Source organism: Oryzias melastigma, linkage group LG19 (assembly GCF_002922805.2).
Source record: "Oryzias melastigma strain HK-1 linkage group LG19, ASM292280v2, whole genome shotgun sequence".
Classification (NCBI taxonomy): Eukaryota; Metazoa; Chordata; class Actinopteri; order Beloniformes; family Adrianichthyidae; genus Oryzias; species Oryzias melastigma.
Genome location: NC_050530.1, coordinates 13,212,534 through 13,240,325, shown reverse-complemented (window position 1 = coordinate 13,240,325; position 27,792 = coordinate 13,212,534). Strand labels below are relative to the sequence as shown.

The 27,792-nt window shown below is 39.9% G+C and overlaps 4 protein-coding genes across 4 annotated transcripts; 2 read left to right on the top strand and 2 right to left on the bottom strand.

The window, feature by feature from the left end:
• Positions 1 to 925: 925 nt before the first annotated feature.
• pigf (phosphatidylinositol glycan anchor biosynthesis, class F) lies at positions 926 to 3,888 on the bottom strand. Its single transcript, XM_024285431.1, has 5 exons — positions 3,567 to 3,888; positions 2,430 to 2,521; positions 2,124 to 2,240; positions 1,934 to 2,042; positions 926 to 1,209 (listed from the first exon to the last, which is right to left on the bottom strand). Exons 1-5 carry the CDS (start codon positions 3,792 to 3,794, stop codon positions 1,096 to 1,098), a joined length of 660 nt encoding a protein of 219 aa, XP_024141199.1. The 5' UTR covers positions 3,795 to 3,888; the 3' UTR covers positions 926 to 1,095.
• Positions 3,889 to 4,170: 282 nt separating this feature from the next.
• Positions 4,171 to 8,952, top strand: cript (cysteine-rich PDZ-binding protein). Its single transcript, XM_024285430.2, has 5 exons — positions 4,171 to 4,335; positions 4,545 to 4,610; positions 4,959 to 5,013; positions 5,828 to 5,931; positions 8,676 to 8,952. Exons 1-5 carry the CDS (start codon positions 4,320 to 4,322, stop codon positions 8,738 to 8,740), a joined length of 306 nt encoding a protein of 101 aa, XP_024141198.1. The 5' UTR covers positions 4,171 to 4,319; the 3' UTR covers positions 8,741 to 8,952.
• A 1,047-nt stretch (positions 8,953 to 9,999) lies between these two features.
• gch2 (GTP cyclohydrolase 2) lies at positions 10,000 to 12,527 on the bottom strand. The gene is made up of 6 exons (XM_024285429.2): positions 12,150 to 12,527; positions 11,759 to 11,868; positions 11,628 to 11,683; positions 11,092 to 11,123; positions 10,925 to 11,009; positions 10,000 to 10,674 (listed from the first exon to the last, which is right to left on the bottom strand). The coding sequence occupies exons 1-6, from the start codon at positions 12,445 to 12,447 to the stop codon at positions 10,545 to 10,547; spliced, it is 711 nt and encodes a 236-aa protein (XP_024141197.1). The 5' UTR covers positions 12,448 to 12,527; the 3' UTR covers positions 10,000 to 10,544.
• A 6,226-nt stretch (positions 12,528 to 18,753) lies between these two features.
• Positions 18,754 to 26,673, top strand: msh2 (mutS homolog 2 (E. coli)). Its single transcript, XM_024285428.2, has 16 exons — positions 18,754 to 19,585; positions 19,880 to 20,028; positions 20,156 to 20,440; positions 20,512 to 20,658; positions 20,733 to 20,882; positions 20,999 to 21,132; positions 21,259 to 21,458; positions 21,547 to 21,656; positions 21,734 to 21,857; positions 24,495 to 24,645; positions 24,737 to 24,834; positions 25,164 to 25,409; positions 25,477 to 25,681; positions 25,751 to 25,998; positions 26,171 to 26,343; positions 26,414 to 26,673. Exons 1-16 carry the CDS (start codon positions 19,378 to 19,380, stop codon positions 26,588 to 26,590), a joined length of 2,805 nt encoding a protein of 934 aa, XP_024141196.1. The 5' UTR covers positions 18,754 to 19,377; the 3' UTR covers positions 26,591 to 26,673.
• The last annotated feature ends 1,119 nt before the right edge of the window (positions 26,674 to 27,792 follow it).

Here is a 27,792-nt window from a genome sequence, read left to right as displayed (position 1 = left end):
AAAAGAAAATTGATCACATATGAAGAAAAAAAAAAAAAGACATCTCATCTGACTCATCTCTGCTTGTCCTAAAATATACAGTGGAGCTGCAAAGCTGTTGGGTGTCACATCAGGTCAGATCAGACCCATACTTTGCTCCCCAGGAGTAACAATGACACAGTAGAGGTGGAAACTAAGAAGTAAAACAATTAAGAAGACATGTGGAGTTAACAGCATGAAGTCAGAATTCATTTGATCAGATGACGCAGGCTCCACAAAATGTGTTGATTGGTGTTGTAAGCATTTGTAGGCTTCTTGAAGGGCTCTCCATCTTTTCTCTGCTACCTTCCTTTGGGCTGTTTTCCTCAGCTCAGTCCTGGCATTCTAAGTAAGGTTTTAATCACAGGGCGGACGCCCTCCAGCGTTATCCATTAAAACCCAGCGCACAAACGTCAAATGGATGTGTTGACATTCGTTCCTCCAAAACCGATTGTTAAAAGTCTTCATTTCCTTCCGCAGTGCAGAAGATTCAGACTTCATTGTGGTTTAAAATGCTGTGAGCGAGAGATGATACTGAGAGAATGAATGTCCCTAAAATGAAAGGGAATCAATATGGTTGCCGGAGGAAGTGGAAAAGGTGGAATGAGAATGAAAGTCAGGGCGGAGGGGCGTTAAAATGGGCTGCTGGAGAGATTAATAGCTTTTTAAAAAGGAGAATTTATCAGACTTTAGATGCAAAACGTCTCCTGTGAACAAATGTTTAAGATCGAGAAGCCAAAAGTACAATTAAGCTCTGTTTTTGTAAATAAATGATCACCCAGACCTAATTACTTTGATTTTCTTTTTGAAAGATTCTCTATTTTAAACTCAGAGGTGGCGATTCAACACCGCCATCTACAGGTCAGTCCATGAAAACTCAACTCAAAGCTTTCAAATAAACACAAAATCAGCGACTGATAGTTAATGTTTTATTTATGTCCAAACATTTGTCCCCTTCGTGCATACAAAAACTATTACAAAAACATCCTCTACCGGCTTCAAACAGTAGCCAGATAAATAATTTTTAAAAGTTCAAGCGCCGGTTGGACCCTCAAACAGGACACAGTCGTCCGCTCATCACTTGCACTTGTATGTGAGGTGTTTGCGGTGGTAGTGGATCCAAGCGGGAGCGGCAACCAGTCCGGTTAGGTAGCCGATCGTGGCTCCCAGGCTGCAGGAAACAGGCCAAACCTGGAGGATAAATAGAGGAATGTTCCTTATTGTCGAGGATGTTGATCATCACCACCCTGAACATGTAGAATAAGGGGAATTCTCGTCCCTGCAAGCATGCTTAATTTCAAGTGATTTCTGTTGAATAATACGACAGGGTCATTCAGGATAGGGTCCAGCAACATTAAATGTGCTTATTCCAGAAAATAGAGTTAAGAAATAGGAAAGTTTGCACCATAAAAAAATAAAATGAAGAAGGAAAAATAGGTATAAAGGCTTATGTTATATTTTTTATGGTTACATTTTATTTTATTTTTTGTCTTCATGTACCGCCTCATCACACTACAATAACTTGAAAAGAACAGCTGTAAACCAAATCTCCATCACATAGATTTAACTTTAACAAGTAAACTATTAAAAAATTTAACGCTGAATTTGATTGTACCGATCAAAATTTAGCACCTCAATCTAAATAATGAGATGCTTTTTTTAATGTCGAGTGCTTCTTTGTCTCAAAGACATCTTGGCCTACCATACTACTAACCATTTTAGGATTTGACTTAACTTTTTTACCGTATTTAACTTTCTCACATTTGCGTTGCTTGATTTTTGCAACCTTTTACTTAGCTTTTCTTGGAGCTTGGACTGTCTCCCCTTTTTTTTGTAAATCAGAGGTAATTGTAAAGTGACAACTACTTCTTGTGCATTTTATTTAATTAAAGATTATTTTATCTAAGCTCCTAACCTGCCAGGGCCTGTCCCAGTCCAGAGGTATGGGGAACGCTCCCATCCAGGCCCCTATTAGAGTACAAGCCACTGTAATCTGCAGACAGGTGTCCCATACCGACATGGCTCTGAAGAAAAGACAGAACAAGTGCATATTAGAATGAGGGAGAAGGAATAAAAAAAAATAAAAAACAAGATTTGAGGCTTACCCATGGCGACTGAACACTCTAATCCAGGCCTGGACGTTTGGGCCAAGAACACAGAGACACCTCATTGTGGTCAGTGAGGTCAGCAGCACAGCGAGAGAAAATGTTTCTAGAGCAGAACTGAAGAAAAAGAAATTCATTACATGAAGTAAAATTCTGCAAAAAAAACAAAAACATCTGATTTGATCAAATCTATTTTATAACAAAAATATAAACAAAATGCACTAAAATTTTGCCTGTATTAGTGCAAAAATGTCTACTTCTTAAGCAGATGCATTTTATATTCAAGATATTTTTTTATGGACTTACTCAATCAGTGGGGCTCCATAAAGGACAACCACAGTGTGGAAGAACAGACATGACAAGAAAAAGTACAGACAGGAACGAAACAGCCTGGAAAGCTGAGGAAAGAAAAAGAAACAACATTATTAGAAAAAAAGGAAAATAAATAAAAAAAAATAATCCAATAAAGATCCAGTCCAATGAAAATCGTGTTTTTAAAATGTTCTTTTGGCATCTTTCTAATGATGGAGGCCATATATATTAGAAGACTAGGCTTAAAAATGTATTTCTACGTTTTTCCTTTTCGAATTGTTGTTAATAAGGAGTTTGAAAAAGCCTGAAAGTGTGATGTGGAGCCTACTTTTGTTTTTCTTATCTGAGCTGGAATCTGGTTTAAAACTGCACAGCTGGATAACTCTGATATTGCACGCCATGCACAAATTTATTATTACAAGTTCAAAACTTTTTTATGGATGGACAAAAACTTCAGCAACAAATCTAGTTTTATATGCGAGGGGCTGTAAGCTAGTGGGAGACAACATAAACAATGGGATGATGGGAAATGAAGGCAGGCTTACATCACGCCAATTGTCCGTCCTTCCAACAACTTAGAAGCAGATTTGTAAGGAACTACTGCAGCTATGCAGAAACTATGTCCAGACACAGTATTTATTTAGTTTTTTTTATTTTTTATTTTGGCTAAAAACTGCATAATCTTAATTCAAAGACGTTTTACAAAAGATCAAAAGATGATCCGAGTGGGTCTTTAAGAAAAAAAGAATGTAAAAAGATTTTTAAAAATGTGATTTTTACATGTAAAAGTTTGCTGTTGCAGAAAAATATTAAAATGCAACAAATAAATATGAATTTAAAATATTATAGCAAAATATTTGTAAACTAACTCAATTAAAAAAGGTGTTCACATCAAGAATATACATTTCTAAATGTTTTTAAAATGCCCAAATGTCAAATCACGTCTTAAATTAAAAAAAAATATACATATATATAAGTAAACAATAAAAATCAATTGACAAAAAGTTATTCGTTTTTTAATATATGTGTAACAATTAATTTTGATGCTAAACTAACACAAATCAAGCACATTTCTTTGGGTTTTAGGGAAAAAACAAACAAATAAAAATGTAAAAAGGAAGACATTCTGACCTTATATCCAAGCGTGTGCTTTTTAGTGGACGGTGTTACGCCGAGAAGCCAGAAGACAACCACACTGACAACATTCACAGCACCAGAAGCGCAGTACAGCCACAACAGGTGAGTCCTGTACACCGAGAAGCCCTCTACGAAAACTGCAGGTAGCACTGTGGCCATGAACATTGAAGCGGCGATAAGAGCGTGGGTCGACACCATAGCTCTGATTTCGTGGTCCCACATGTTGAATTATCTCCCTTTTCACAATAAAGTAAAGAAATAATGTAGATAATTTCACGAGAGGTAGCTAAAAATTAAAGTAAGCGAAAGGACACGCATAGCAGGTGAAATCCATGTATGAATGCACTTCCGTAAATATGAAGAAAGAGAAACTTCCGTTTGAGTTTCACAATAAAATAAAATATTCGATTTTAATTGTTTCTGTACGATACAATTCCCCATAATTTAAATATTATTTAGCATTTCACCATTAAACACTATTTTATAAAGTAAAAGATATATATTTAGAGTGATTTTTCTGTGCTACATAAAGGTCACTCTCATTTTACTTTTATTTTGAATTTCAGAAATACTTTTCCGTTGGAGTGAACGAATCAAATAACGTTTTACTAGAGTTTAGACTCACAGATTATCCAATGAGATGCGTTTTTAAAAATCGATGAAGACAACCGGAAGTTTACATCAGCAGAGTTAGCTCAGTGCTTGTACGCTTTTATTACCAAGACAGCACAAATTTACGCAGCCGAGATGGTTTGCGAAAAATGTAAATATCGCATTTTTGTCATCTTTATTACACCGTTTTATATTATTAACATAGTTAATGTCGTTAGCTTGTGAAATTAGGACGTTTTTTGGCTAGCTAAAATGTTGTTATGCTAGCTTTTGTTTTTCATGCTTGTAGCCATTTAGATTTAATTTAGCTTTATTAATCTTTAATAATTTTATGTTAACGTGGGATTTCTGTATATTTAGGCGAAAAGAAGCTCGGAAAAGTCATCACTCCTGACACTTGGAAGGATGGAGCACGAAATACGACAGGTAAACCGGAGGTCATGCAGAATTGAGAAAAAAAATTAAATACATGTTTTTTACTTAACTTTAAACAATTTAGAACATCAGACAAAAATACTTAGATATGTTGCAATAACTAAAACTGACTACTCTATCAAAATGCAAGCGTTTTTTTTTTTTAAATCTGTTTTATAATTTAACATAATGATTAACAATGATAACGATCAAGAGGAGCTACTTCTGCTGAAATGTAAAGAACAGCCACGACAGGCTCATTTTAAATCTATTTTCCTCATAGCTTTAATGCTATATGTGATATATTGCATTCAGTTTTTGTTTACAATTGATATTTACACGGTATGTCATTTTTCTTAGAGAGCGGAGGCCGTAAACTAAATGAAAACAAGATGCTGACATCTAAGAAAGCCAGGTGAGTATTCCCCTGTAAGAAAAGTCTGCTTTTTAGAGGTGTAACGATTCATTTTAACATCGATTTTATTCATATAATAATTTGTGGTTGCCGATACAGTTCATAGTCAATATTAATCACATTGAACAATCCAATTCAATGACCTAAAATCGATTCATGTCATCTTTAGCTAAACATGACACCAGTTTAACTCAGAGATAAATACCTGGTACTGAACAGTGCAGGGGAAGTTTCCAAGATTATTTATATTTCTTGCAAGATAATCAAGTGTAAATTAAATATGTGAGCAAACGAACAAGTAAACAATACTAAATTATAAATTCATTCACTTTTAGCTTGATTAAGTTGTTGTTTTTCCACATCAAAACTAACTCAAATGGAACATTAATAGAACGTCACATAGTCACATGTCTTTGCAAAATTCAAAATATTCTCACACATTGGACTGTAATGATGGTTTGATCATTTTTTTTTTTTTGCTGCCATCACACGCATGTTGTCTGCTGTGATCGCACTTGTCGTTTTAAGCTATATTAAAATAAACCTACCAAAAATTTTATTTAATAAAACTGAATATCAATTCATCTAATTTAGAAACAATTTTTTAACGGTATAGTTTGATTTGATTAACAACTTGCCTCAGACAGATGGATCTGGTTTGATCCCAGAGATTGATTAATCGTTACATCCCCACTACTTTTATAAACTAAATTGCAGTGTAGTAGTTTCTATTTTCTTAAACCATAATTGGTTTATTTTACTGTTAATGCTCTTCAATGCTGCTGACACTTAATGTTTAACTATGTTTTTTCAGGTTCAACCCCTACAGTAAGACAGGCTTTGCCATCTGCAGAATCTGCAAGAGCTCAGTCCATCAGCCTGGATCACACTACTGCCAGGGCTGTGCCTACAAGAAAGGTATTGCCATGCAGTCAACTGCAAATAAGTTGAAAATATGTTTTTGGTTGTTTCATTAGAAAAGAAATAGTAGTCCTTTCAGTTCTTTATACTGGAGTATATCTATGGTCACTGGGTCTAATGCAGGCATCTCTAACTCGCGGCCCCCGGGACGATAATTTGCGGCCCCCTTCTTAGTATGAAAGATTAATATTAGTGCGGCCCGCAAGATTGAAATGAATGACACCTATGTGCAGAGCTGAACGAACCAATCACGATGAGGTATATGGCTCTGGAGGGCGGCACATTGGCCGGGCTGTACAGTGCCTGCTTACTCCTTCATTCATTCCTCCAGTCAGCTGGATGAAGGAGAAGCCATTAAGCCGCAGAGGGTGTTTTCACACTGAATGCGATCCGCCCGACAAATTAAAGTGCCCCGCCCCTCTTTTGCAGCGCGGTGTTCGCCGCTTGTCAAAAAATGTGTTTCTGACGCTACCGCCTTATGCCCCTCTTTCACCGCGCGGAGAGTCCGCTGCACCCTGCCTGTCAAACGTGTGATCTGATCATGAGGCCGCGGCTGCTTGTGGGTGTCTGTAAATTTTAAGGTGCACACACCGCCTGCGTCCGAGCGCATTACAGCAACCACCCCCATGAAAAATCCCTGTAAACGCGCGTAGAACTCCACTCAGCGCCCACAAGGTGCTCTGAAGGTGCTCACACACAAGAACGCGGTCTGGATTCAGGATTCAAGATCAACTTTTTGGGGATTTTTTTCTACGCGGGTTTATGATCGCGCTTAGCAGGTGGTATCCACACCGCAGCAGTGCGGTGCGCAGTGGCAGGGAGGAGATTCTTCTTCTGTTGTATTTTTACTGTTCGTCAGCGCTCCTCCACCTCCGAGGAAGAAGTAAAAGTGGTTAAAAATACCCTAAATCTTGCTAAAGACTCTTGTTTTCACAACTGTGTTCCTTTAATATCCATCTTGGTGTCATATTAACCCGACCGAGGACAAACCGCAATGATTCATTTCTCTTTGGTGATCATGTTTTCACTTCTGTTCTTTGAAGCAAATGCCGCTCACAAGCAGCTCCCAAATCAGAGTCCCTGATTGGTCACAGCTCTGCGCTGCTGCGATTGTGCATGGAAATGTTGAAGATTAAGCGCTCGGTGTGTGCCCGACTTGTTCGTAGAGCTCGAGACCCGACTTTAAAACTTGCATAGTAACGCGCACTCTCCAGACGTGGAGGCCAGGAATTCTGGTGTACGCGCGTTTGCATTGACTTTTCATTGAAAGTGTGCGCTTCATTGCGCACCGACGCGGCCGGTGTGGAAGCACCTATAACAATGCTCCGCTGCTCTCATCTCAGAAATGAAGGAGGCACTGTTAATACAGACATTTGAAACTGAATAAAAATAATTACCGGTAGTTTTATCAGTCAATATGGAGTTTCTTCAGTCGTCTGTATCTGCTGTATGGTCATTATTATTACTTTATTTATTTAGTAATGATTGATTTATATTTTAATTCATTTTTTTATTTATTTAATTCATTATTTTGTGTTAAAAATAAAGATATTTGAGAAGATTGGAATGTTTTATCCTGATGCGGCCCAGCCTCACCCAGACTCCGCCTCCAGCGGCCCCCAGATAAATTGAGTTTGAGACCCCTGCTTTAGTAGCTCAAGATACTCCTCCATGTGTGATGGGAGGCCTCCACCTACTTGGAAAGGACAAAACTCGACTAAAACCATCCCACATTGAAGGTTCTGGTTTGTTGGAACCAACAGAGCATCGTCTGCAAAAAGCAGAGATGAAATCCTGAGGCGTCAAGTGGTTTGCCAGAATTTCTTTAAGGCCATCTGACCCTGGATCTCCATGATCTCCTCGAACTCCTTTCGGAGTCTGTTCGGCCTCCTCCTCCAGCGACTCCTCACCAATTGGTGATTGGTTCAAAACTCTGCCTTTTTCTTCATCTGAAGTTCAGATGACGGCTATAAAGTCAATCATTGACTTCCCGCCAGGACTGTCCTGGTGCCACCTGCACTGATGGACACACCTGTGCTTGAACACCGTGTTCATTAAAGCAAACCGGCGAGTTCAGATCATTAAGTTCTGTCTGCTGGATCACACCCATCTATCGCTTACTCAAGTCTCTCTTTAACTCTTTTAATATGTTTTTTTTAAGATTTCAAAATATCTGACAAAGACTGTTACAAACTGCTCAAATAATTACAGTGTTCGCTCGTTTATCTTAAAAAAAAATAACCTGCATCAGGTGAAATCCACAAACTAGGATCATAGATGTTTTAAGGCTGCGACTCTCCTCAATACACACTTTTTATCAGACATAAACAAACATTTTCACGCTTTACTCTGTTGCTGAAACTCTCAAAGTTCAAACCTAGACAGAAAAATAAGACCAGTGTTATGGAATGAAAGCAAAGGCACGGAGGAGAGGGATTGACAAGGTCTACAGCCAATCAGGATCCAGACCACAGTTTCAAGGAAAAAAAAGCTACTAAATTAAAAAAAAAAATCCACGTGACCACAAAAGTTGAACTGCAATATCACGAGAGACATCAGTAGTGTGAAGTTTAAACTCATTAAATCTTGCATTGATGCATACTTTTAATATCGTCTAAGTAGCCAGATTAGAATCCTCAGTGCAAAAAGAAACAGATTATTTATATTTAAAGTGTAAATAGTACATAAAGACAGTAAAAATGAAGGATTCTGTTCTTGATACGTGTTTTTTCTCTGTGCAGGAATCTGTGCGATGTGTGGAAAAAAAGTTTTGGACACCAAGAACTACAAGCAGACGTCAGTGTGACACCAGAGAACATACATTTGAGACCGTCGAGGATTAAAGATACTTCGACAGTTCAACATCATCTCCAAATTAACCATTAAGCTTAAAGTAATACGTTTTGTATATTTTAAAATTCAATATCTGAGTTTTTTTTTTTTTTTTTTGCATTTTAGTGCATTGATTTATGTTGTATATTCTGTCTTGACTCAATTAAAGCTTCCATTGTGAGGAGATTTAAAGAGTCCACTTGCCTCATTGCCTACGGGCACAAACGATCAAGTACAATTTTAGCCGCTTACGCACAATGCATCCACGTTTTAATAATCTGTTTACTCTGACATAATCATATTTAGAATCCGCCTGCTGCACCGTTAGCTTTGACCCCCACCACCCGAGCCCAAAAATCTGCTGTCAGTGATGAAGGTTACAGTTCAGCAGTTGTTTGACGACAGTGATATTTAAAGGGCTTGCTTTGCCTCGGGCTCTCTATCACGTGTGCCCGCCCTCGCCGTTTATGCTTCTGGATTTCTACTGTTGCGCCACAGTCAAACTAAGCCACAGCTCAGTTAACAGTGTTGTTACATAACTGCATGTTATTGTAACTGGGATCTTGACGGACAAAAAACAATATGGGTGGAGATTACAAGAGTAACTAGAGTTCGAAGTCATTGATTCATTTTTGGTGGAACGATGCGTTTTAAGACACAAATCCAGATTTTTTTTTATACAGTATGACCTCATTAAAAGAAAAATGCTCTGACTTTGTTATAAAACCTGCATTCTCTGTGACAAAATCAAGTTCCTGACCCATGCATCAACATTTTTCTGGTTGTTTTGCACTTTCAAATTCCACAAGTATACGTCCAAAGAGTTTTGTTGTTTTCTACTTATCTTTATAGCAGATTGTTTACCTCACAGGGTAATATAACAACGCGCTGCTATTTCCTTCACAAAGTCAACAAAATTGACTGTGTTCATCCATTTTTAAAAAAATAATTTTAACATAATCAGATCTTTTTGTCTTCCAGCTTCACACTAAATGACACCGTTCTGCACGTCAATACTCCAAAAGTCAAGGGTGGTTTTTTTAAAGCCACTAACCAGCAGCAGCATGGCAGATCAATACAAACGACAGATCGTAGAAAGGTTTTTCTTCACCATTTAAGTAAAAATGATCATATTTTAGTAGAATAATAATATTTATTTTCAGTCATAAAGTTTTTACAGTGCATGTCTTCTTGAGACTGTTAGATTCTGCAGCAGAAAGATCACAGACACAATTTTTTTTTTTGCCCTTTCTGTCGTTTTTATTTAGGACTCTTCAGGAATATCACCATCATCGATCTGAAATCTACATTCATTAGCTTTATTTGTTGGACTACAGATATATAAATTCAGTTGTACCATAAAATGTCATATAATACAAAGATTTTTCTTTAAAAATGTATATAAATGACACAGAAGTCGGTGAAACCTTGAAATCAGTGGATTCTCAACACCATAACAAAGAGTGGAACAGTTTGGAGAAGCACCAATGAAATTTCCACCTGAAAGAATTTTCACATTATAATATTGCACTCAGCTTTTTATATATTTTATAATAATAATAATAATGTTATGTGAGACTAATATATCTACAAAAAAGGCACCATTAATCTTTGTGTTCACTGAGATCTCCGCTGCTGCAGGACTGACATCGCTCACGCTCTTTGGGATCTTCGGAGTTGGAAGTCTTGCTTCAAATTTCCTAACAGTGTTTTTTTTTTTAGTCACACTTAATATCTTTCTGAAGAATTCTGCAGGCAGGAATAGTGCTTGAGGCTTGTTAGGTGCGCATTGTGAGAGTCAGGAACTCCTCCCGGGTTTTGGGGTCCTCCAGGTAGATTCCCAGCATGGTGCTGGTCACCGTGCGGCTGTTCATCTTCTGGACGCCGCGCATCACCATGCACATGTGCCTGCAAAGCCGAACAAAAAAAAGTGTCAGACTTGGAGCCGCAGCATTTCACATGCTTCAAGGAGGCTTGTAATGCAATTTGGGAGGGGAACGCCACAGATTGTTCCATGTCCAATTCTGTTTATGAGTTGTTACATGTTGAGTTAGAAGAAGATTAAAACAGACTTTTTAGCACTTAAAAAAAAAATCTATAACAAATCTTATAAAAGTATCTCTGTGTGTGTTCAGCTTGTTTGTTTTCATTGACTTACGCCGCTTCTATTACCACAGCTACGCCCTTCGGCTGCAGAGCCTCGCATATCGCCATGGCAATCTGCTTGGTCAGACGCTCTTGAACTGGAAAAAAAGCAAAAATAATTGAACTTGTCGAATTTTGATTTTGTTTTATTGTCGCTCCACGTGTTTTGAATTCGCCTACCTTGAAGCCTCCGACTGAAGATCTCTGCAATCCTGGACACAAACAGACGGGTGTAATAATGATTAAACTCTTGATAAACACAGACTGGCATCAGTCCCTGACCTGTGACCTCTGATGTGGCTATCTGACTGTATAGACTCAAAATCTGTGAATCATTCACCCTGGACATTTCACTGAAAATCTCATATAACATTCAAAACTCAAACGTTCACCTAATAACCTCTTGGTGTCTCTTTTTAGCAGCTATTCTGAGTTCCTTTGATCGGATCTGCTGCGATATTCCCAGGAAAAAAAAGAGAAGGAGACAGACAAAGCTGCCTATTCCCACAGATCTGAGGGGATTTTCTCATGGCTGGAGTGCGGATGGGTTTACATTTGTTTCTGTGAATGCGCTTGATGAAGGGACTAGATGATGGCCAGCGGGCTCAGACTGTAAGCCTCCAGGTCAAAGCGCTGAGACAACAGAAGAACGCAGCCACCCGGCACTAACGCCCGAAATATACAACCAGCAGGAGGGCTCATGCGTGATGAGTTACCTTGCTAGTTTGCTCAGTCCCACCACTTTTTTGTTGGGGATATATCCAATATGAACCTGCAAAAAAAAAAAAAGAGTAATTCAGCATTTTGCTTATTAAATATATGTTTCAGTACATGGAACTGCACATACCTTTCCAAAAAAAGGCACCAGGTGATGTTCACACAGAGAAAACACGTCGATGTCCTTCACTATCACCATCTCCTCATGATCTTCATCAAATATGGCGTTGTTTAGGATGTCTGTTGGGTACGAAACACATTTTCAGTTCTGCTGTTAAAACATTGTTTGGAATCTATCATAATCCATATGAGTCTGAAAGAGAAATAAAGTAGCTTTTGAAGGCATAACTTTAAAGTTAACTTCCTTACAAAGTTTGAATTGGAATCCACGGAGATGCGTTTTTTGTGCGTAAATTGGCACCAAAACCATCACTTTTAAGCAAACACTGATGCTAGAAGCTGGAAGAACCTGGTGACCCCTGATCTGTGCGGCGTGTGCCTCAGCTGGAGGCTAAACTCACCGTCGATGGTCTCATGGTAGCCTTTGGTGAAGAACTGGATGGCTTTGGCGGCGCGCAGCGGCGTGCGCAGCAGCCCCTCCCGGTCCGTGTCCTCCCCGAGGTGCCGGAGGATGCTGGTGTAGGCGGCCTCCAGCAGAGGCAAGCGGGACTCATCCTCGGACTCCTTGCGTGACGTCTCGTGCTTGCGGTGCGCCACGACGGCGGACTTCTTGGTGTCGATGATGAGGTCGCTGAAGCCCTTGTTGAGGTGGAAGTCCTCCACGGAGTCGCTGACTTTTCCGTTGCAGTGGGAGTTCATGTCGCCGGGAGGTGGAGGACACACAGGTGGTGCTGCGGCTGCGCTGGCTCGGTGCGGCTGCTTGAGTGAATGCGCCACGGACGCACCGCCTTTATAGAGCGCACCAGCCGCTCATTCGTCCAGGCGCTGCGTGCGTCAACACACCTTTGAGAGTGGACGCGGTCACCACGCACACGCACACACTTCCCCTAAACATGAGGTTAAATTTGTAACAGATTTTCCGCATCTGGCATCACTTGACACTAAATGCATGAACGTATCTCCAATGAATTGGTTCCGATTGTGTTACACTAGTTTTCTACAAACGCTTCCTTAACTGCTCACGAGTCTTATGATAATTTTTTCCTTTTTTGAGAAACTATAGGCTTATTATGACTTTTAATCCACGGAAATCAAATTGCATAAGAGGTTTTAACCTTTAGGGGCATGCAAATTAAGATTTTTCTGTAGTTTTTATTTTGCATTGACTTAAACACAGAGATGAATTATCCAAGAGTGTTAAAGTTCAACATAAAACATTCCTTTTAAAAGTAAATTACTTTTTTAAAATCTAAAGAATTGTATAGTTTGAAGCCATTCTTTTAGGTTGATACCCCAAACTCACCGAGAAAGGATTTAAAAAAAAAAAAAATGTGCGTTAAGAGTGATTTTTTATTCAACTTTTCTCATCTTTTGGCCTTTAAAAGTTGTAGTAAACGTTTACTAATATAAAATTAATATTAAAATACAATTTCTGAGTATTTCTTTATTCAAATCTTTGTGAATGGATGAATAAGATGCAGTTAGAGAAAACTTGAAAATCGATCCGTGTACGTCTTTGTTTTCCTCGTCTTCATTCATCTTCTTGTCCGCTTCGTCCCCTCTGGGTCGCGGGGATGGAAATTTCAATTTATAATTTATTTTTCCAATTTGAAAAAAAAAAAACATTTTTGTAATAAAAGGTGAATTGTTGCTAACTGCAATAAAGATAATGTTATGCAATAGGAACTACTAGAAAATAGGTTACTATTATTAATATGGTGAATCATAGTGTGTTTACATTTACATGGGTAAAAATGTTGGATTTTTTTTGTGACTTAAGTAATAAATCCTTTATAAAATGCCATTCTTATACAAGTATTTTATAGTATTTTGTTTCAACAAAAATAATGTAACACCAACCAGGTGGAAGTAAAGGGCCAAAATATTCCCTGACTCCGCCCACATGAACTTTATGATTGAAACTTCCAACAAAGATCATTTTTTGGAGGCTGCTCCCAATGCAGATAAGATTACAATAGTTTACTGAAAAATATCATTAAATATGAGTAAAAAATTAGCCACAATGTTATTTTTCATTTGTAGTCCCATATCTTTGATGTTCAAAAACCTTAAAATACATTTATAGGACGGCATGAACACTTAATAAAGACTAAACACAATTTCCTAACGTTGTAAATACATTGGATACAAAAAATAAAAAATAAACAAAGCAAAAGTTCATATAGGTAAAATTCTGCACATTCTTTCTCACAGAATCAAATTTTATGTCTCATTTCACTGGATCTTGACATCATTTGAATAGTTTTCTTCAGGATAACTGGGTAGTGTCATCATACTAACCAACTTACTTATTAAATTAACCAGATAGTTGGTCAGAAAGCTGTTAAATGTGGACCCCATGTGCCCTATAGGTCCTTCTTTTAGTCGTCTCTATTCTTCATGGTGGTAAAAGCGATCTGTCTCAACATTCTGTCAGACAAGACCTGAAAATAGAGTCCCCTCTTCACAGCACATCGGGGCCCAGGTGGCTCAGCAGATGACTTCCTGTGACCGCCGCTTGATTTGTTGAAAATCAAATAGCTTGGAGATGCGCTGGCGACAGCAGCACCAGGCTTCAAGACAAACAACTCCAGCGTCATAGTTTACCGTGATTCTCCACATGTGGGTTCAGAAGGTCGGTGCTCACCACTTATAAAAGCAACCGGCTGCACAAAAGATGATCAGCATGGACTGAGACTGGATTCCCAAAGTGAGCAAATCTAAAGACTTAGAATTTATTTAACGATTTAAATAGCCTTTATGATTAATTTATCTAAAAGTTAGATGAAATGAGGGCAAACTTTGTAAAGTCTTTAATTAAACTCCCATAAAATATTTTGAAAATCTCCAAAAGACTCAAGTTCAGCTCCACTTCACAACTCTGATGAAAATGAATTCTTAATTGTTCCTTTTTGCAGCAACTGCAGTGATCTCATTCCTGCAAACTGACAACAGACACTTTTCTTAATCTTTATTGTTTTACTCAGCTGTCTTTTTCAAGCTCCTACTTTGATGCTGCTAAAAGATGCTTCACCTTTTTATGTTTGGTCCACAAAAGTTCTTGTTCTTGTTTCAACAAGTTTTACTGTGAAACTTTTGACACTTCATCAACTTGGTCACAAGACCTAGATGGATAAATATTCCTTAATTTGCAGTTTGTGACAAAACAAACCTGGTTTGAAATCCATCCATCAACCATCCGCCCATCGATCTGTCCATCCATCCATCCGTTTGTCCATCCGCCCATCCATCCACCCATCCATCTGTCCATCCATCCACCCATCCGTCTGTCCATCTATCCACCCGTCCATCCGTCCATCCGTCCATCCGTTTGTCCATCTATCCATCCATCCATCCATCCATCCATCCACCCGTCCATCCATCCATCCATCCATCCATCCCCCCGTCCATCTGTCCATCCATCCATCTGTCCATTAATCCGTCCATCCGTCTGTCCATCCATCCATCCATCCGTCCATCCATCCGTCCATCCATCCATCCGTCCATCTGTCCCTCCATCCATCCGTTTGTCCCTCCATCCATCCATCCATCCATCCATCCATCCATCCATCCGTCCATCTGTCCCTCCATCCATCCGTTTGTCCATCCATCCATCCAAACCATCTGAATTTCTGTCAGGGTCACGACGTTCCTGGAGCCTATACATTTAAGACCACCTTAAACATATTGCCTGGTTGAAACCCTTTTTCAATGCCAGTGTCGACATATTAATATATGCTTGTATAACATATAGAATAGATTGTTGTGATGCTCTTCATTCCGGTGTTTAAAAAATACTATTAAACGTCTGCAGCCGGTTCAAAACTCGACTGCACGTCTTTTAACCAGGACCAGACACAAGGAGCACATTACTCCAATTTTGAAATCTTTGCACTGGCCCCAGACAGCTTCAGAATCAATTTTGAGATTTTTTTAAATGCCTTCAAAGAAGTGGACCTTCTTATTTTTTTAAGAACTACTCAGAACTACTTTTTGTTTGAGACCCTCCCAGAGCCCTCAGGTCATCAGGTGCAGGTTTGCCGATGGTCCCAAAGGTCAGAACAAAAACCCCACGCTGAGGCCACATTCCAACTCTGTGGGGCTCGCCCGTGGAATAACCTGCCTGAGGATGTGAGGGCTTCATCCACTGCAAAAAGTTTCTAAGGAAAAAAAAAAAAATAGCTTAACGTTTAAGTATTTTTTCATTTCCTAATGTTTTAATTTGATTAAATTTGTTTCCCAGTTTGTTTTAGTAGAATGTGTATCTGTATTGGAGGAATTCTATGATGATAAATATTATTGTTTTTATTATTTATGTATTTCATGTAAAGAACTAAGTGTTCTGTTGCAGGAAAAGTGCTCTATAAATAAAGTAAATTTTGAGTCAAAGCTCCAATCGGGGTACACCCTGATCGGGTCTGTTGGAAGGCCTCACACACGCAAACACACACACCTATGGACAATTTAGAAAAACTTATGAAGCATGTTTTTAGACTGTAGCAGGAAACCAGAGTGCCTGGAGAAAATATATGCACAGGGAGAGCATGCAAACTCCACATGGAAAGGACTTAACTGGATTAGCCAGGGCACTGTCACAGTGAACTACCCACTGCACCATGCAGCTCACTTTGAGATCATTCTGGTAGCTAATTATTCAGTAGCACCACCTCAAACTTAACCGTCTGCCACAGTCTCAGCTGTTGTGTTATGCTGTTGAGCTTTCTGCAAAGTCTTGTGAAAACATCAGAAATTTATGTTGTTTTTTCATGTTTTTTTCATGTTTTCCTACTCTTTGATTTTCCCCATAGCTATCTTAATAATTGATTGTAGTTTGCGACGCCAAATGTGTCTGTGAACGTCACAAATATGTACCCGCTCAGGCTCCATCAAAAGCCAATTTTCCTTGTTCCTGCAGCCTCTAGAGATTGCAGTGTGAAAAGCAAGCAAGGAAACAATCCCTTTTGTGTAAAACTTATCTAACTTTTTACTTTCCTTGAATAAATGTTGCCACTGATTTGGTTTGATTTCCTGGAGGATTATTTAAAGCATTCTGGACGGATCAGTTTAAAATTATAGTGAAGTTAAGGCTCATCTAAGTGCATCAAAAAGTTTTTCTTTTAATATTTACACTTATTTTTGTAAATGTAATGTAAATGTTAATTCATGCATATTATATAACATTTTTTTGTCCAAATGTGCTTTGATTTGTGGCGTCCCAATGAAGTAGAGCTATAATTATTTTATGAAAAGTACACAGAAAGATATTTTTAAAGCGTATCTTGAATATAAATAACACTGCATTTGCACAATGGAGTCATCAATGAAAATGAAATTATCACATGCTCTTTTACAACTATGCAGTCAACAGTGGAACAAGAAAGTGTGTCATATTTTTCCTAGAGAAACCAATTAGTTTCGAGCGCCTGATGAGATCGGGAGCCTGTCCTTCATATGTGTGCAAAGATCCTGACTGAAACCAAGACAGTTGGCCAACAGTTCCACATTTGTACATGAAATTAATTTGAGTTTGTGTTACTTAATAGGATTCCGAGTAAATAAACTAGTTGGAATTAGCTATGATTGGATTAGATTGATGTCATCTAAGCTTCAAAACCAGTTATGGAATCCAAATGTTTGTTTAAGATGACTTTTTCAGCAAAATTTTGCAAACCTTTAAGGATCAAAACACAACTTTATATAATAAAATGCAAATCATGGGGTATACATGCAACACATACACCTATGAAATAAATTGCACTAATTCCTTGAGTAAAAGGTTGATCAGAGTTTGATTGTACATCAGTATTAGAAGTCGGTGCTGCACCTTATGCAACCATTTTGACTTTGTGTGTCTGTTATTGGCAGTTTTGCCATCTCTGCTGCAGTTTAGTAAAATATGCTGCCAAAAACATAAAAAGAAACACCTAAACAATTCAATGTGACTCCAAGTCTGTCACCCTTCTGTCTAAACAAATTGTCCAATTAGGAAGCAACAGACAACTTCTCCATCATGTTTTCTGCCTGTTTTGGTGATTTTTGAATTTATCACTCCAGTACCATGAGACGGCGTCTACTACCCACACAAGTGGCCCAGATAGTGCAACATCCAGGATGGTTCATCAATGCAAGCTGGGGTAAGAAGGAGACAAACCAGTACATCAGGAGATGTGGAGGAGGTCAACATTCTTTTGAGTTAAAATATATATTTATTTCATGTTTATTTGTAGAAACGCATATTTTGATTTCCTCATATTGGGTTGTTTAATTAATCTCACCTGTTTTGAGTTGCCAGTGCCGTGTATGCTGGTTGCTGTGGGGTCAAAGGAGGAAATGCAGCCATTACAGCCTTTAAATGCTGCAGCAGGGCAATTGGCAGGCGCCACCTCTTGAAGTCTCCAGGGGGGAAACATGGACTAATTTAATGCTTATTTACTTTGCTTCTATAAAGCTGCTGTTAATTTGTTAATCTTTTTGTGTACTTTTCTTTTGCTTACTTTTTCTTCTGAAAGACCAGTATTTTTGTGTTTAGTATTTTGTGTTGTTTTTGTTAAATGTTTAGTTCCCCCATGTTAGTCAAGTGGTTTGATCGCCCACTATATGTGTTACCCTGTTGTGTCTTAGGTTAGGTCTGTTCAATTAGTTAAAGTTAAGTTTATTGCCTGAGTTAATTCTGTTTTCTTGACCTCTTTTAAGGGCCCAGTTTGTAAATTATCTACCTTTTTAGAGAAAATTAAACTTTTCGCTTTTGGATGAATCTGCTGTTGTCGTCATTGGCTGCTCGATCCCTAACACCTAGGCATTGCAAAGAAGTCATACTGGCATGTGGAAGACCACACTTCTACTGAACCTCATTTTGACTTGTTTAAAAGACATTCCATCAAAGTTGGATCAGCCTGTTGTGTGTTTTTCCTCTAATAAATTTAACTTCTATTACTAATGCTAAAGAATAAAGCATTTAAAAAAAAAATTTAATTCGTTCAGGTAGAGGATGTGTTTTCGTAGTGTTCCTTTAATTCTTTAGAGCAGTGTATACATAAATAATCAATTTGCATCTGCGCAATACAATATGTTCTGAATCATAATAGACATAAAGAAAATACAAAGAAAAGAATGTATTACTCTGTGGGTATGTTGTGACAATGGTCTATTTCAGCCTGAAAGGCATAGATGGGTACATGATATGGGTTCAATTCTGAGGATTTGTGGTTGAAAAAATGTAAATGAATCCTATTTATTTTAATATTTATATTGTTTTATATAATAGTTCTGTTTTTCTCAAAGCTAAAAAAAAAAAAAAAATCCCCCTCCAAACCTCTAGATGGCAGTTTTTCAATTGTTCGACATTTTGAAAGGGACATCTTCAAAGGTAAGTAACACCGACAGTTATAAGTTTGTAATTTATTCTTGAAGAAGACAAAAATAATCACAAAAGGGTAAAGAGCTAAAATAATATGTTAATGAATGCGTTTTAGAAAATCTATTATGTTTTCCACAACATACCCGTAGGGGGTGGTAATGCCGCGGTGTGGCGCATGCGATAAAATTACACACGAAGAAGAAGTGTTTCCATGGAAACCATACTGAACGTCGTTTCCTGTTTGGCTCCGGAGTCTGGCGGGAGTTTGCAGCATGGCGGTGCAGCCGAAGCAAAACCTCTCCATGGACAGTGCGACCGAGCACGGCTTCTTGAGCTTCATTTTCTCGATGCCGGAGAAGCCGGACACCACGTTCCGCATATTTGACCGGAACGAATACTACACGGTTCACGGGAAAGACGCCATTTTTGCTGCCAAGGAGGTTTTCAAAACTAATGGGGTCATCAAATATTTAGGTTCAGGTAACAACAGCACGTGGCAGATTAGTCGTGGATTTGTAACCTTCTAGAAACTAATTAGGTGTCCCATTATCTACAGATAAATATTGCCTAAATATTTATTAAAAGGATTTAATGGAGGCTTTTGTAATGTGTCACTTAGGTGTCATTGATTGATGTCGGTATAGGTGGTATAGGTTTCCTTGTCCTACTTGGAGTTTATGTGGCTAAAAATACATGTTTTTATAGGGAACACCAAAGTAAAGGAAAAAAAGTTCAGAGTGGGGCTCTGTTGTTGATGATGATCTTTGTGTGCAGGCAGTCGAAAACTGGAGAGTGTGATCCTGAGCAAGCTGAATTTTGAGGCCTTTGTGAAAGACTTGCTGCTGGTGAGGCAGTACAGAGTGGAAGTTTACAGAAATCACAGCAAAAGCAGCAAAGAGCACGACTGGAGAATTGAGTACAAGGTACTGGGACATGATGTGCAGCAACCAATCAAGCTCCCATAAAGTCCTCAGTCTTGATATCTAATGTTTGCTCTAACAACCGGTTCTGAAAAACTTTTTATTTTTTTTGGGTGATGTCTCCTTCCAGGCCTCGCCGGGAAACCTGACTCAGTTTGAGGATATTCTCTTTGGAGGTGCGACGGGAGCAGAGGGCTGTGCGGGAGTCGTGGCCGTCCGGTTTGCAACAGCAGCTGATGGGCAGCGCATGGTTGGAGTCGGCTACGTAGACGCAGCTCAGAGGAAAATGGGAGTTTGCGAGTTTCCAGACAACGAGATCTTCTCCAACCTGGAGTCCCTGCTCGTCCAGATTAGCCCCAAAGAGTGTCTCTTAGCTCAGGGTGAAAACAGCACTGATGGGAACAAACTGCGGGAGGTATGTCAGTGGTATTTTGACCCAAAAAAAAGGAAGATTAGTGTGGAAACGCTTTGTTCTGTGTTGTTCAGGTGGTGCAGCGCGGTGGGATGCTGGTGTCCGACAGAAAGAGAGCTGACTTCAGCAGCAAAGACATCATCCAGGATCTCAACAGGCTGCTGAGGGCGAAGAAAGGAGAAGCAATGGCGAGCAACACACTTTCTGAGCTGGACAAGCAGGTGATTACAAGAAAAAAACATCTACCTTTCTTTCTTGACTAGAGAAAGTTAGATCCACTCGCCTTCATCCCCAGGTGGCCATGTCGTGCTTGGCTGCAGTGGTGCGATTCCTCGACCTGCTTTCAGACGAGTCTAACTTCAACTCCTTTAGCCTCGCCCCACTGGACCTGGGTCAGTACATGAGGCTGGACAATGCTGCGGTCAGAGCTCTTAACCTCTTCCAGGTCAGATCCCAGTCTCAACTAGTCCTTCAGAATTGCAGGATGTCAACTTTCACATTTAAGTGAAGAAAAAACAAATCAAACAGAACATTTTTATTGTTTTTATTCCCTTTCTTTAGGGCTCACCTGATGACCTCAGCGGCGCTCACTCATTGGCCGGTTTGTTGAACAAGTGTCGCACGCCGCAGGGACAGCGATTGCTCAACCAGTGGATCAAACAGCCGCTCATGGACAAAACCAAAATAGAGGAGAGGTAACAAGTATTACACGCAAATCTTGATTTATGCAAAAATATGCATCGAAGATTGTTATTGTCTTACATCTGGATATTTTAAGACTTTTTGGGGTTCAACAAATGGCAGTTTTTGTGTGTTCACAGGTTGGACCTTGTTGAGAGTTTTGTGTGTGACGCTGAGCTGAGGCAAACTTGTCAGGAGGACTTGCTGCGCCGCTTCCCTGACCTTCACCGCCTGGCCAAGAAGTTTCACCGCCACTCTGCCACGCTGCAGGACTGCTACCGCGTCTACCAGGCTGTGAGCCAAATCCCCGGCCTCATCGCAGCTTTGGAGAAGTACTCGGGTATTCGTAAAACAAAATGCCGTTTTGTCATTTCTGTGACATCTTAGACCAGTTAAAAGGTGTTTAAGGCTTTTCTGTGTGTTTGTAGGAAGCTACCAGGTTCTCCTGCAGGCGGTCTTCACCGTCCCGCTCTCAGACCTGCAGACCGACTTCACCAAGTACCAGGAGATGGTTGAAACCACACTGGACATGAATCAGGTCTTTGGCTTATGAGTGCCTTTTTAAGAGCATTTTGTTGTTTTTTCCTTTGTTTACATGATTGTTGGCTTTTGCAGATTGATCATCATGAGTTCCTGGTGAAGGCATCGTTTGATCCTGTGCTGAGCGAGCTTAGAGATAAGATGGATGATCTGGAGAAGAGCATGCAGGCGGTTCTAAACAGTGCTGCCAGAGAACTGGGTGATTACACAAACACACACTGGTGTTGGTCCTTAAAGTCTCGTGAAACTGAAGGGATCCAGAACAGATCAAGTTCTTGTACAAGAAAACATCCAAATTGAAGCACCGTTCAGAGCAGCTTGACCTTTTTGTTCAACAGCCATGAAACACCAAAGAAAGTGCAAGTAAAGTGAAAAACCGCAGGAAACAACTGTAGTACATCAATCTACTATTTTACAATAGTTGATTGATTATAATCATTTTATAAAATTGATTCTTTGTGGTATAAACAACAGCAGTGGTTCTTAAACTGGGTACATGATAGTTCTTCAGATTAAAAATATAATTTACAAAAATCCCTAAAAATACAAGTTAACATCTCCATATGCACAAAAACAAAGGTTCATGTGACCTCTGGCTCTGTCCAGCTCTTATACAGACATCGGGATGCTGCATCTGTGCCGAATGGCAATGACAGTGGAATTATCAAAGCTGTCTCTGCATTAGCTCCTCAGAAATAAATGACTTCCCCCTCCATTCATCTCTCCTTGACAGCCTTATGTGCTGTTTTAAACACCTTTTAACCAATACCCAGGTGCATTCTGGGTCCTCGCAACACCATCAGGAAAAAATATAAAAAACAGCACAGACAGGTGTTCTAAACTCAGAAAAGCTTTTATTGTATCGTTTTTTTTTTTTAAGCGATTGCATGAACCTCCTTTAACATGCAGTGTTACTATAAACCCGCTGCGAACCGATTTCACGTTTCGGCCGTCATGTGCTACAAGTGTGTGCACTAAGTGTGGCTCTGCTCCCGCTGACTCCAAGGTTAAAAGCTGTGGCAGGTTTTTTCCCGTGGCGATAACATCCACTGGAGATGTTATCTGAAAATGACCCCAAACCCGCAGACTGAGCTTCATGTGGACTGGCTCTGCCGCCCTCTGGGTTCACTCAGATAAAGCCCTGAAGCTAATTAGGCAATTTAACTGTGTGAGTACCTTGAAGCAGACATGAATGATCTGGTCACGTGTCTGTCATTTGACTATTGGAGGACTTGGAATAATCCACTGTAGGCAAACTAGTTATTGGAATGAAGGAGTTCAAGATGTTCTTGTGTAATGGTCATCTTTTTTCCAAAATGTTAATGGATTAATATTATTAATATCTTTTTATACCTTTTGTATTATGTGTCTTTCAGCAGACTCAGTCCAAAAAGAGTTTTTTCTTGTGTTTTTGCATTTGATAACCTGTCCGATCTAAATCAATGTCCTTCCTTAATCTTTTTGTTTGAAAATATGAACAAATCTTCTTCAAAGTGAATTTTTTTTCCATCTTTTTGTTTAGTTTAAATCATGAATTTGTTGCACTTTCCCGCAGCATGTCTCCATTCAAAGATCTGGCTTTTCTCAGATCTGTCCTACTTTTTATTAATGAATTTATTTTAGTTTTTCATTGTTTTTGGTAAAAGATTTTTTTTAAATCTCTCCACTCCGACCATCTTTTGATCTTTTGTAAAAGTGTTCCCAGGTGTATTTTCATTATGATTATGCCGTTTTTAGCTTACAGCCCATCACAACCCCAACCTAACATCAGTGCAACAAAATGGCGAGAAATATTGGAGCTATCCAACCGTACAGTGAGCCAGATATCAGCTCAGATGAGGAAAACAAAGACGTTCATGGATCTATATATCTATAAGTGGATGTGTCAGAATAGAGCGGAGCAGGAGTTTGTGGCCTGCCCAGCGTACTTCCTACTTAACAAATACACTTTTTCCCACTGAATTTTTATTTCTGTCCCTAATTCACAACGATTTGACTAATGAAATACTCAGAAATGCAACTTTAATTTAAATTTTCATCATATGTGTCCTCCATCATCAGAAAAATGCAACAAGAACATGTTTAAAAGACACAGAAAAAGCTCTTCTCATCTCTGAGTAGGTTTTTAAGCTGTAAAATACCGCTTTGGGTTTGTTTAAAGTGAGGAATGAGCATTATAATACATGGAAAAGCTCAAAAAGTTGCTTTGTTTGTCAAGTGGACGGACCCTTACTCTATATGAGAATGGACTGAATAACCCTTCCTTTCCCCTGGCGTTCCAAATAGGAAGTACTCATTGGTTCCATAGACTTCCATTAAGAAACGTTGTTCTTAATATTCACTTTTTTTCATGTTTTTTCTTCATCAAAAGTTGTTAAACTGGCAATTTAGATCTGGTCGTAGTAAAAGTAAGTGGTCTCAAATCTCCCAAGTTCGCTTTTAAGTTGTAGGGGTGTGGACTTCTAACAAGCTCAGTCCTGATTGGTCAGAGTGCTCGCTGTAGAAATGTTGACTGAACATCGGCTCAGACCAATCTCTGGTCTTACTGACGTCGTCTGGGTTCAACATGGCGACTTCCATATCGCCAAAAAAAAAAAAAAAAATCAACTAAACTCACTTAAATTACTAAAATAAGCCATTTTCTATGGGGACTTCCCACTTTTTCTGTGTAGAAACCAAGAGTTGATGACAGCAATCATTAATTTATTGTATCTAAGTTTATAGTCACTAGTATTAAACACTTTTATGTATTATTGAGAAGTCAAATTGAGCTCCAATCACTTGTTGTTTTAGTTTTGACCCTTGAATGAACTACCGAGTCTCATCTGTGTTTCAGGTCTGGAGGCGGGTAAAACGGTGAAGCTGGAGTCCAACGCCATGCTGGGTTTCTACCTGAGAGTCACGTGTAAGGAGGAGAAAGGCCTGCGGAACAACAAGAAGTTCACCACCCTGGACGTCCAGAAGAACGGGGTGCGCTTCACCAACAGGTGGGTCACGCCGATCCCCCCCTCAACCCCCCCTCTCCTGCTCTCAGCTGACTGACTGAACTCTGCATCATCCCCCTTCACGTGTCCGCAGCAAGCTGAGCTCTCTGAATGAGGAGTACACCAAAAACAAGGAGGAGTATGAGGAGGCCCAGAACGCCATCGTCAAAGAGATCATCAACATCGCCTCGGGTGCGGATTCCCATCACATGTTGCTCGCGGCAACCCATCAGCATGGCATTGATTTGACCAACGCCAGAATCAATGCTGTCTTGTCTTTGAGGAAATACTAGATTCTTACTTCTAAAATGTCCCTTTTTGTACGTTTGGATGAATCGATTTCATTCTCCAAAGGTCAGTAAACTGTACGAGTCTTTGAACTTGTAAAGAGGAGTCAGTGTTGGTGAGATTTAGGTCTGCAGCTCGCCGTTTTATCAGATGAGGATCTTTTTGCTGCCTGCACATGCTCCAGTGATTTATTTCTGCTCCCCGCTGAAGGCTTTGAACTTTCCTCACACCAGGTTACGTGGATCCTCTCCAGACGCTGAGCGACGTCATAGCGCAGCTGGACGCGGTGGTGAGCTTGGCCGGGGCGTCCGTTTCGGCGCCCGTGCCGTACGTCCGTCCCTGCATCTTGGATGGAAGCTGCCGGCGCTTGGAGCTGGTGCAGGCCCGGCACCCCTGCATGGAGACGGACGCCGACACCGCCTTCATACCCAACGACGTCTCCTTCGTTCAGGGGGAGAAGAGTTTCTACATCATCACAGGTGGGGCTGAACGTGGCGTCGGTGTGAGGCGTGACGGCTTTGAAGCTGAACTCCCGTCTGGTTTCAGGACCCAACATGGGCGGCAAGTCGACGTTCATCCGGCAGGTGGGCGTGATCGCCCTGATGGCTCAGATCGGCTGCTTCGTCCCGTGTGAGAAGGCGGAGCTAAGCGTGATCGACAGCATTCTGGCGCGGGTGGGAGCGGGCGACAGTCAGGTGAAAGGAGTGTCCACCTTCATGTCAGAGATGCTGGAAACCGCCGCCATTTTACGGTAAGAGCGAGTCTTTACAGGTGATTCTCCGAGCCAAGCTCCGCCTCAATTTTCATGTCGTTCCCGCAGCTCGGCCTCAGAGAAGTCGCTCATCATCATCGACGAACTGGGCAGGGGCACGTCCACGTACGACGGCTTCGGCCTGGCCTGGGCCATCAGCGAGCACATCGCATCCAAAATTCGCTGTTTCTGTCTCTTCGCAACTCACTTCCACGAGCTGACGGCGCTGGCGGCGCAGCAGCCCGGCGTGCACAATCTGCACGTCACGGCCCTGACGACGCACGACACGCTCACCATGCTGTACCGGGTCAAAGCAGGTCACTAGTGAGCTTTAATCCGAACATGATACATATTCAATGCAATTTGCGCCCCCTCCACTAGATTTCGCCCTAGGCAGCCGCCTAGGTCACCTAAGCCCAGGGCCGACCCTGAATCCTCACCAGAATAATACAAATTGTATTTTAAAGTTTGAATTTTCATCGTCTTCAGGCGTGTGTGACCAGAGTTTTGGGATCCACGTTGCGGAGTTGGCCCACTTCCCTCCAGCGGTGCTCGCGGCGGCGAGGGAGAAGGCAGAGGAGCTGGAGGAGTTCCAGGAGCTCACGGGGGATAAACCGGAGGAAGATGAGCCCGAAGCCAAGAGGAGGAGGACGGACAAACAAGTAAAGCCACACCAACACGACTGGGTTTAATCGAAAAGTCGAAAAGTTTCTGATTTCAATCTTCCGTTAGGCCGGAGAAAGTCTGATCCAGGAGTTCCTGCAGAAGGTGAAGTCGCTTCCTGTCGGCACCATGGTGGAGGAGGAGGTGAAGGTGGAGCTGAAGAGGCTGAAGCAGGAGCTGGTCTCCAAAAACAACACCTACATCAGTGACATCCTGGCTCGCTGTGTTCCTGCGAAAACCACCTGATTTTTCAGAACGTTCATGTGCTGTAAGAGCCACACTACAACACTTTGTATAGTTTCATAATAAAGCTTTTCTCTTTGCTAGTGCTTTGTGTCGACTCCTCATTTGTCTTCTTCAGTTCCACTTGGATCGAGGTTTTTTAGTAAATCGTCATAAATTACAGCTTTGTTTTAAAGGACCCGCATGTTTAGCAGATTTCCCAGAACCTCATGATCACTGACATCTTACGTTTGGAACAGGCGTGCCTGAAGGCCCCTCGCTATACGTCCTGTGTTGGTCACATTTGATAAAGTGACACCACGAGATTTACTGCATGTAATTGACATCATCCCCTTATAGAGTGTTGATGATTTGCTGTACAGCTAACAAATTCCAACAGTATATCATTCGAAGAATCCATAGTGTTTGTTTACTAAATCTCCTTCCTTCTGACTGACTTTTGTTTTTTTTTTTACTTTTAGCCTTTATGAGGCTATGTTCTCATAAAACTTTAATTTATTTACAGCTATGAAAAAAAAAATCACCTATGTTTTTGCTTTTAAGTGGATACAACATTTAAGTAATTTTGGATGCAAAGTGGTTTTTCATGATAAATAATCGTCTCCAGGAGCTCCTGTCTGCAGATCCAAGACTCAAAAGTAACAAAAATAGAAAATATTTATGTTCTTTAATTTAGTATAACTTATCAACTGGTAACACGATCAATGTAATTCCAGTAGATTTTGAAGGAGAAAAGCGGCGTACTGGAATAACGTTGATCGTGTTAATGATTGAAAACTTACAGTATGCTAAAGATTTTTTGTTTAAGCTTCACTAGTGACGCCTAAAGTGTTAAAGGGTTAAACGTAAAAAAGTTTAATTATCAGGGTTTGTAAAGTGATTAGAAACAAAATGCACTTACAGTAAAATTAAAAATTATGAATTCGAATTGTAAAAATAAATTTTGAGTTCAGTTGTTTCATTTTGAGAAAAAAAAGTAAAAAAATAATTTAAAAAAACAATAACTTTTGGTAAAATCTACTTTTTAAAAAGTTTAACATTGTTAAAGTGCTTTTTCAGTTTTAGTACTTATTTTACTAAAATCTATCTGACTTCGATTGACGGATGTGTATTTTGCAATATGTCTTAAGGTCCTAAAATAACATTTTAATATTCCTTTTTTTTTTGTAATTTAATCAAACCCTTAAAACTACTTCCTTCAAAGT

Bases quoted from the DNA above. Each gene is read 5' to 3' on its own strand.
- cript (XM_024285430.2), top strand. The intron at 4,611-4,958 runs GTAAACCGGAGG...CATTTTTCTTAG, and splicing joins TGGAGCACGAAATACGACAG to AGAGCGGAGGCCGTAAACTA. The intron at 5,014-5,827 runs GTGAGTATTCCC...ATGTTTTTTCAG, and splicing joins CTGACATCTAAGAAAGCCAG to GTTCAACCCCTACAGTAAGA.
- pigf (XM_024285431.1), bottom strand. From the start codon at position 3,794: ATGTGGGACCACGAAATCAGAGCTATGGTGTCGACCCACGCTCTTATC. The intron at 2,522-3,566 runs GTCAGAATGTCT...TTCTTTCCTCAG, and splicing joins AGCACACGCTTGGATATAAG to CTTTCCAGGCTGTTTCGTTC. The intron at 1,210-1,933 runs GTTAGGAGCTTA...TTTATCCTCCAG, and splicing joins ACTGGGACAGGCCCTGGCAG to GTTTGGCCTGTTTCCTGCAG.
- gch2 (XM_024285429.2), bottom strand. From the start codon at position 12,447: ATGAACTCCCACTGCAACGGAAAAGTCAGCGACTCCGTGGAGGACTTC. The intron at 11,684-11,758 runs GTATGTGCAGTT...TTTTTTTTGCAG, and splicing joins TGGTGCCTTTTTTTGGAAAG to GTTCATATTGGATATATCCC. The intron at 11,124-11,627 runs GTAACTCATCAC...GTTTGTGTCCAG, and splicing joins GGACTGAGCAAACTAGCAAG to GATTGCAGAGATCTTCAGTC.
- msh2 (XM_024285428.2), top strand. From the start codon at position 19,378: ATGGCGGTGCAGCCGAAGCAAAACCTCTCCATGGACAGTGCGACCGAG. The intron at 20,883-20,998 runs GTCAGATCCCAG...CCCTTTCTTTAG, and splicing joins GAGCTCTTAACCTCTTCCAG to GGCTCACCTGATGACCTCAG. The intron at 25,682-25,750 runs GTAAGAGCGAGT...TCGTTCCCGCAG, and splicing joins GAAACCGCCGCCATTTTACG to CTCGGCCTCAGAGAAGTCGC.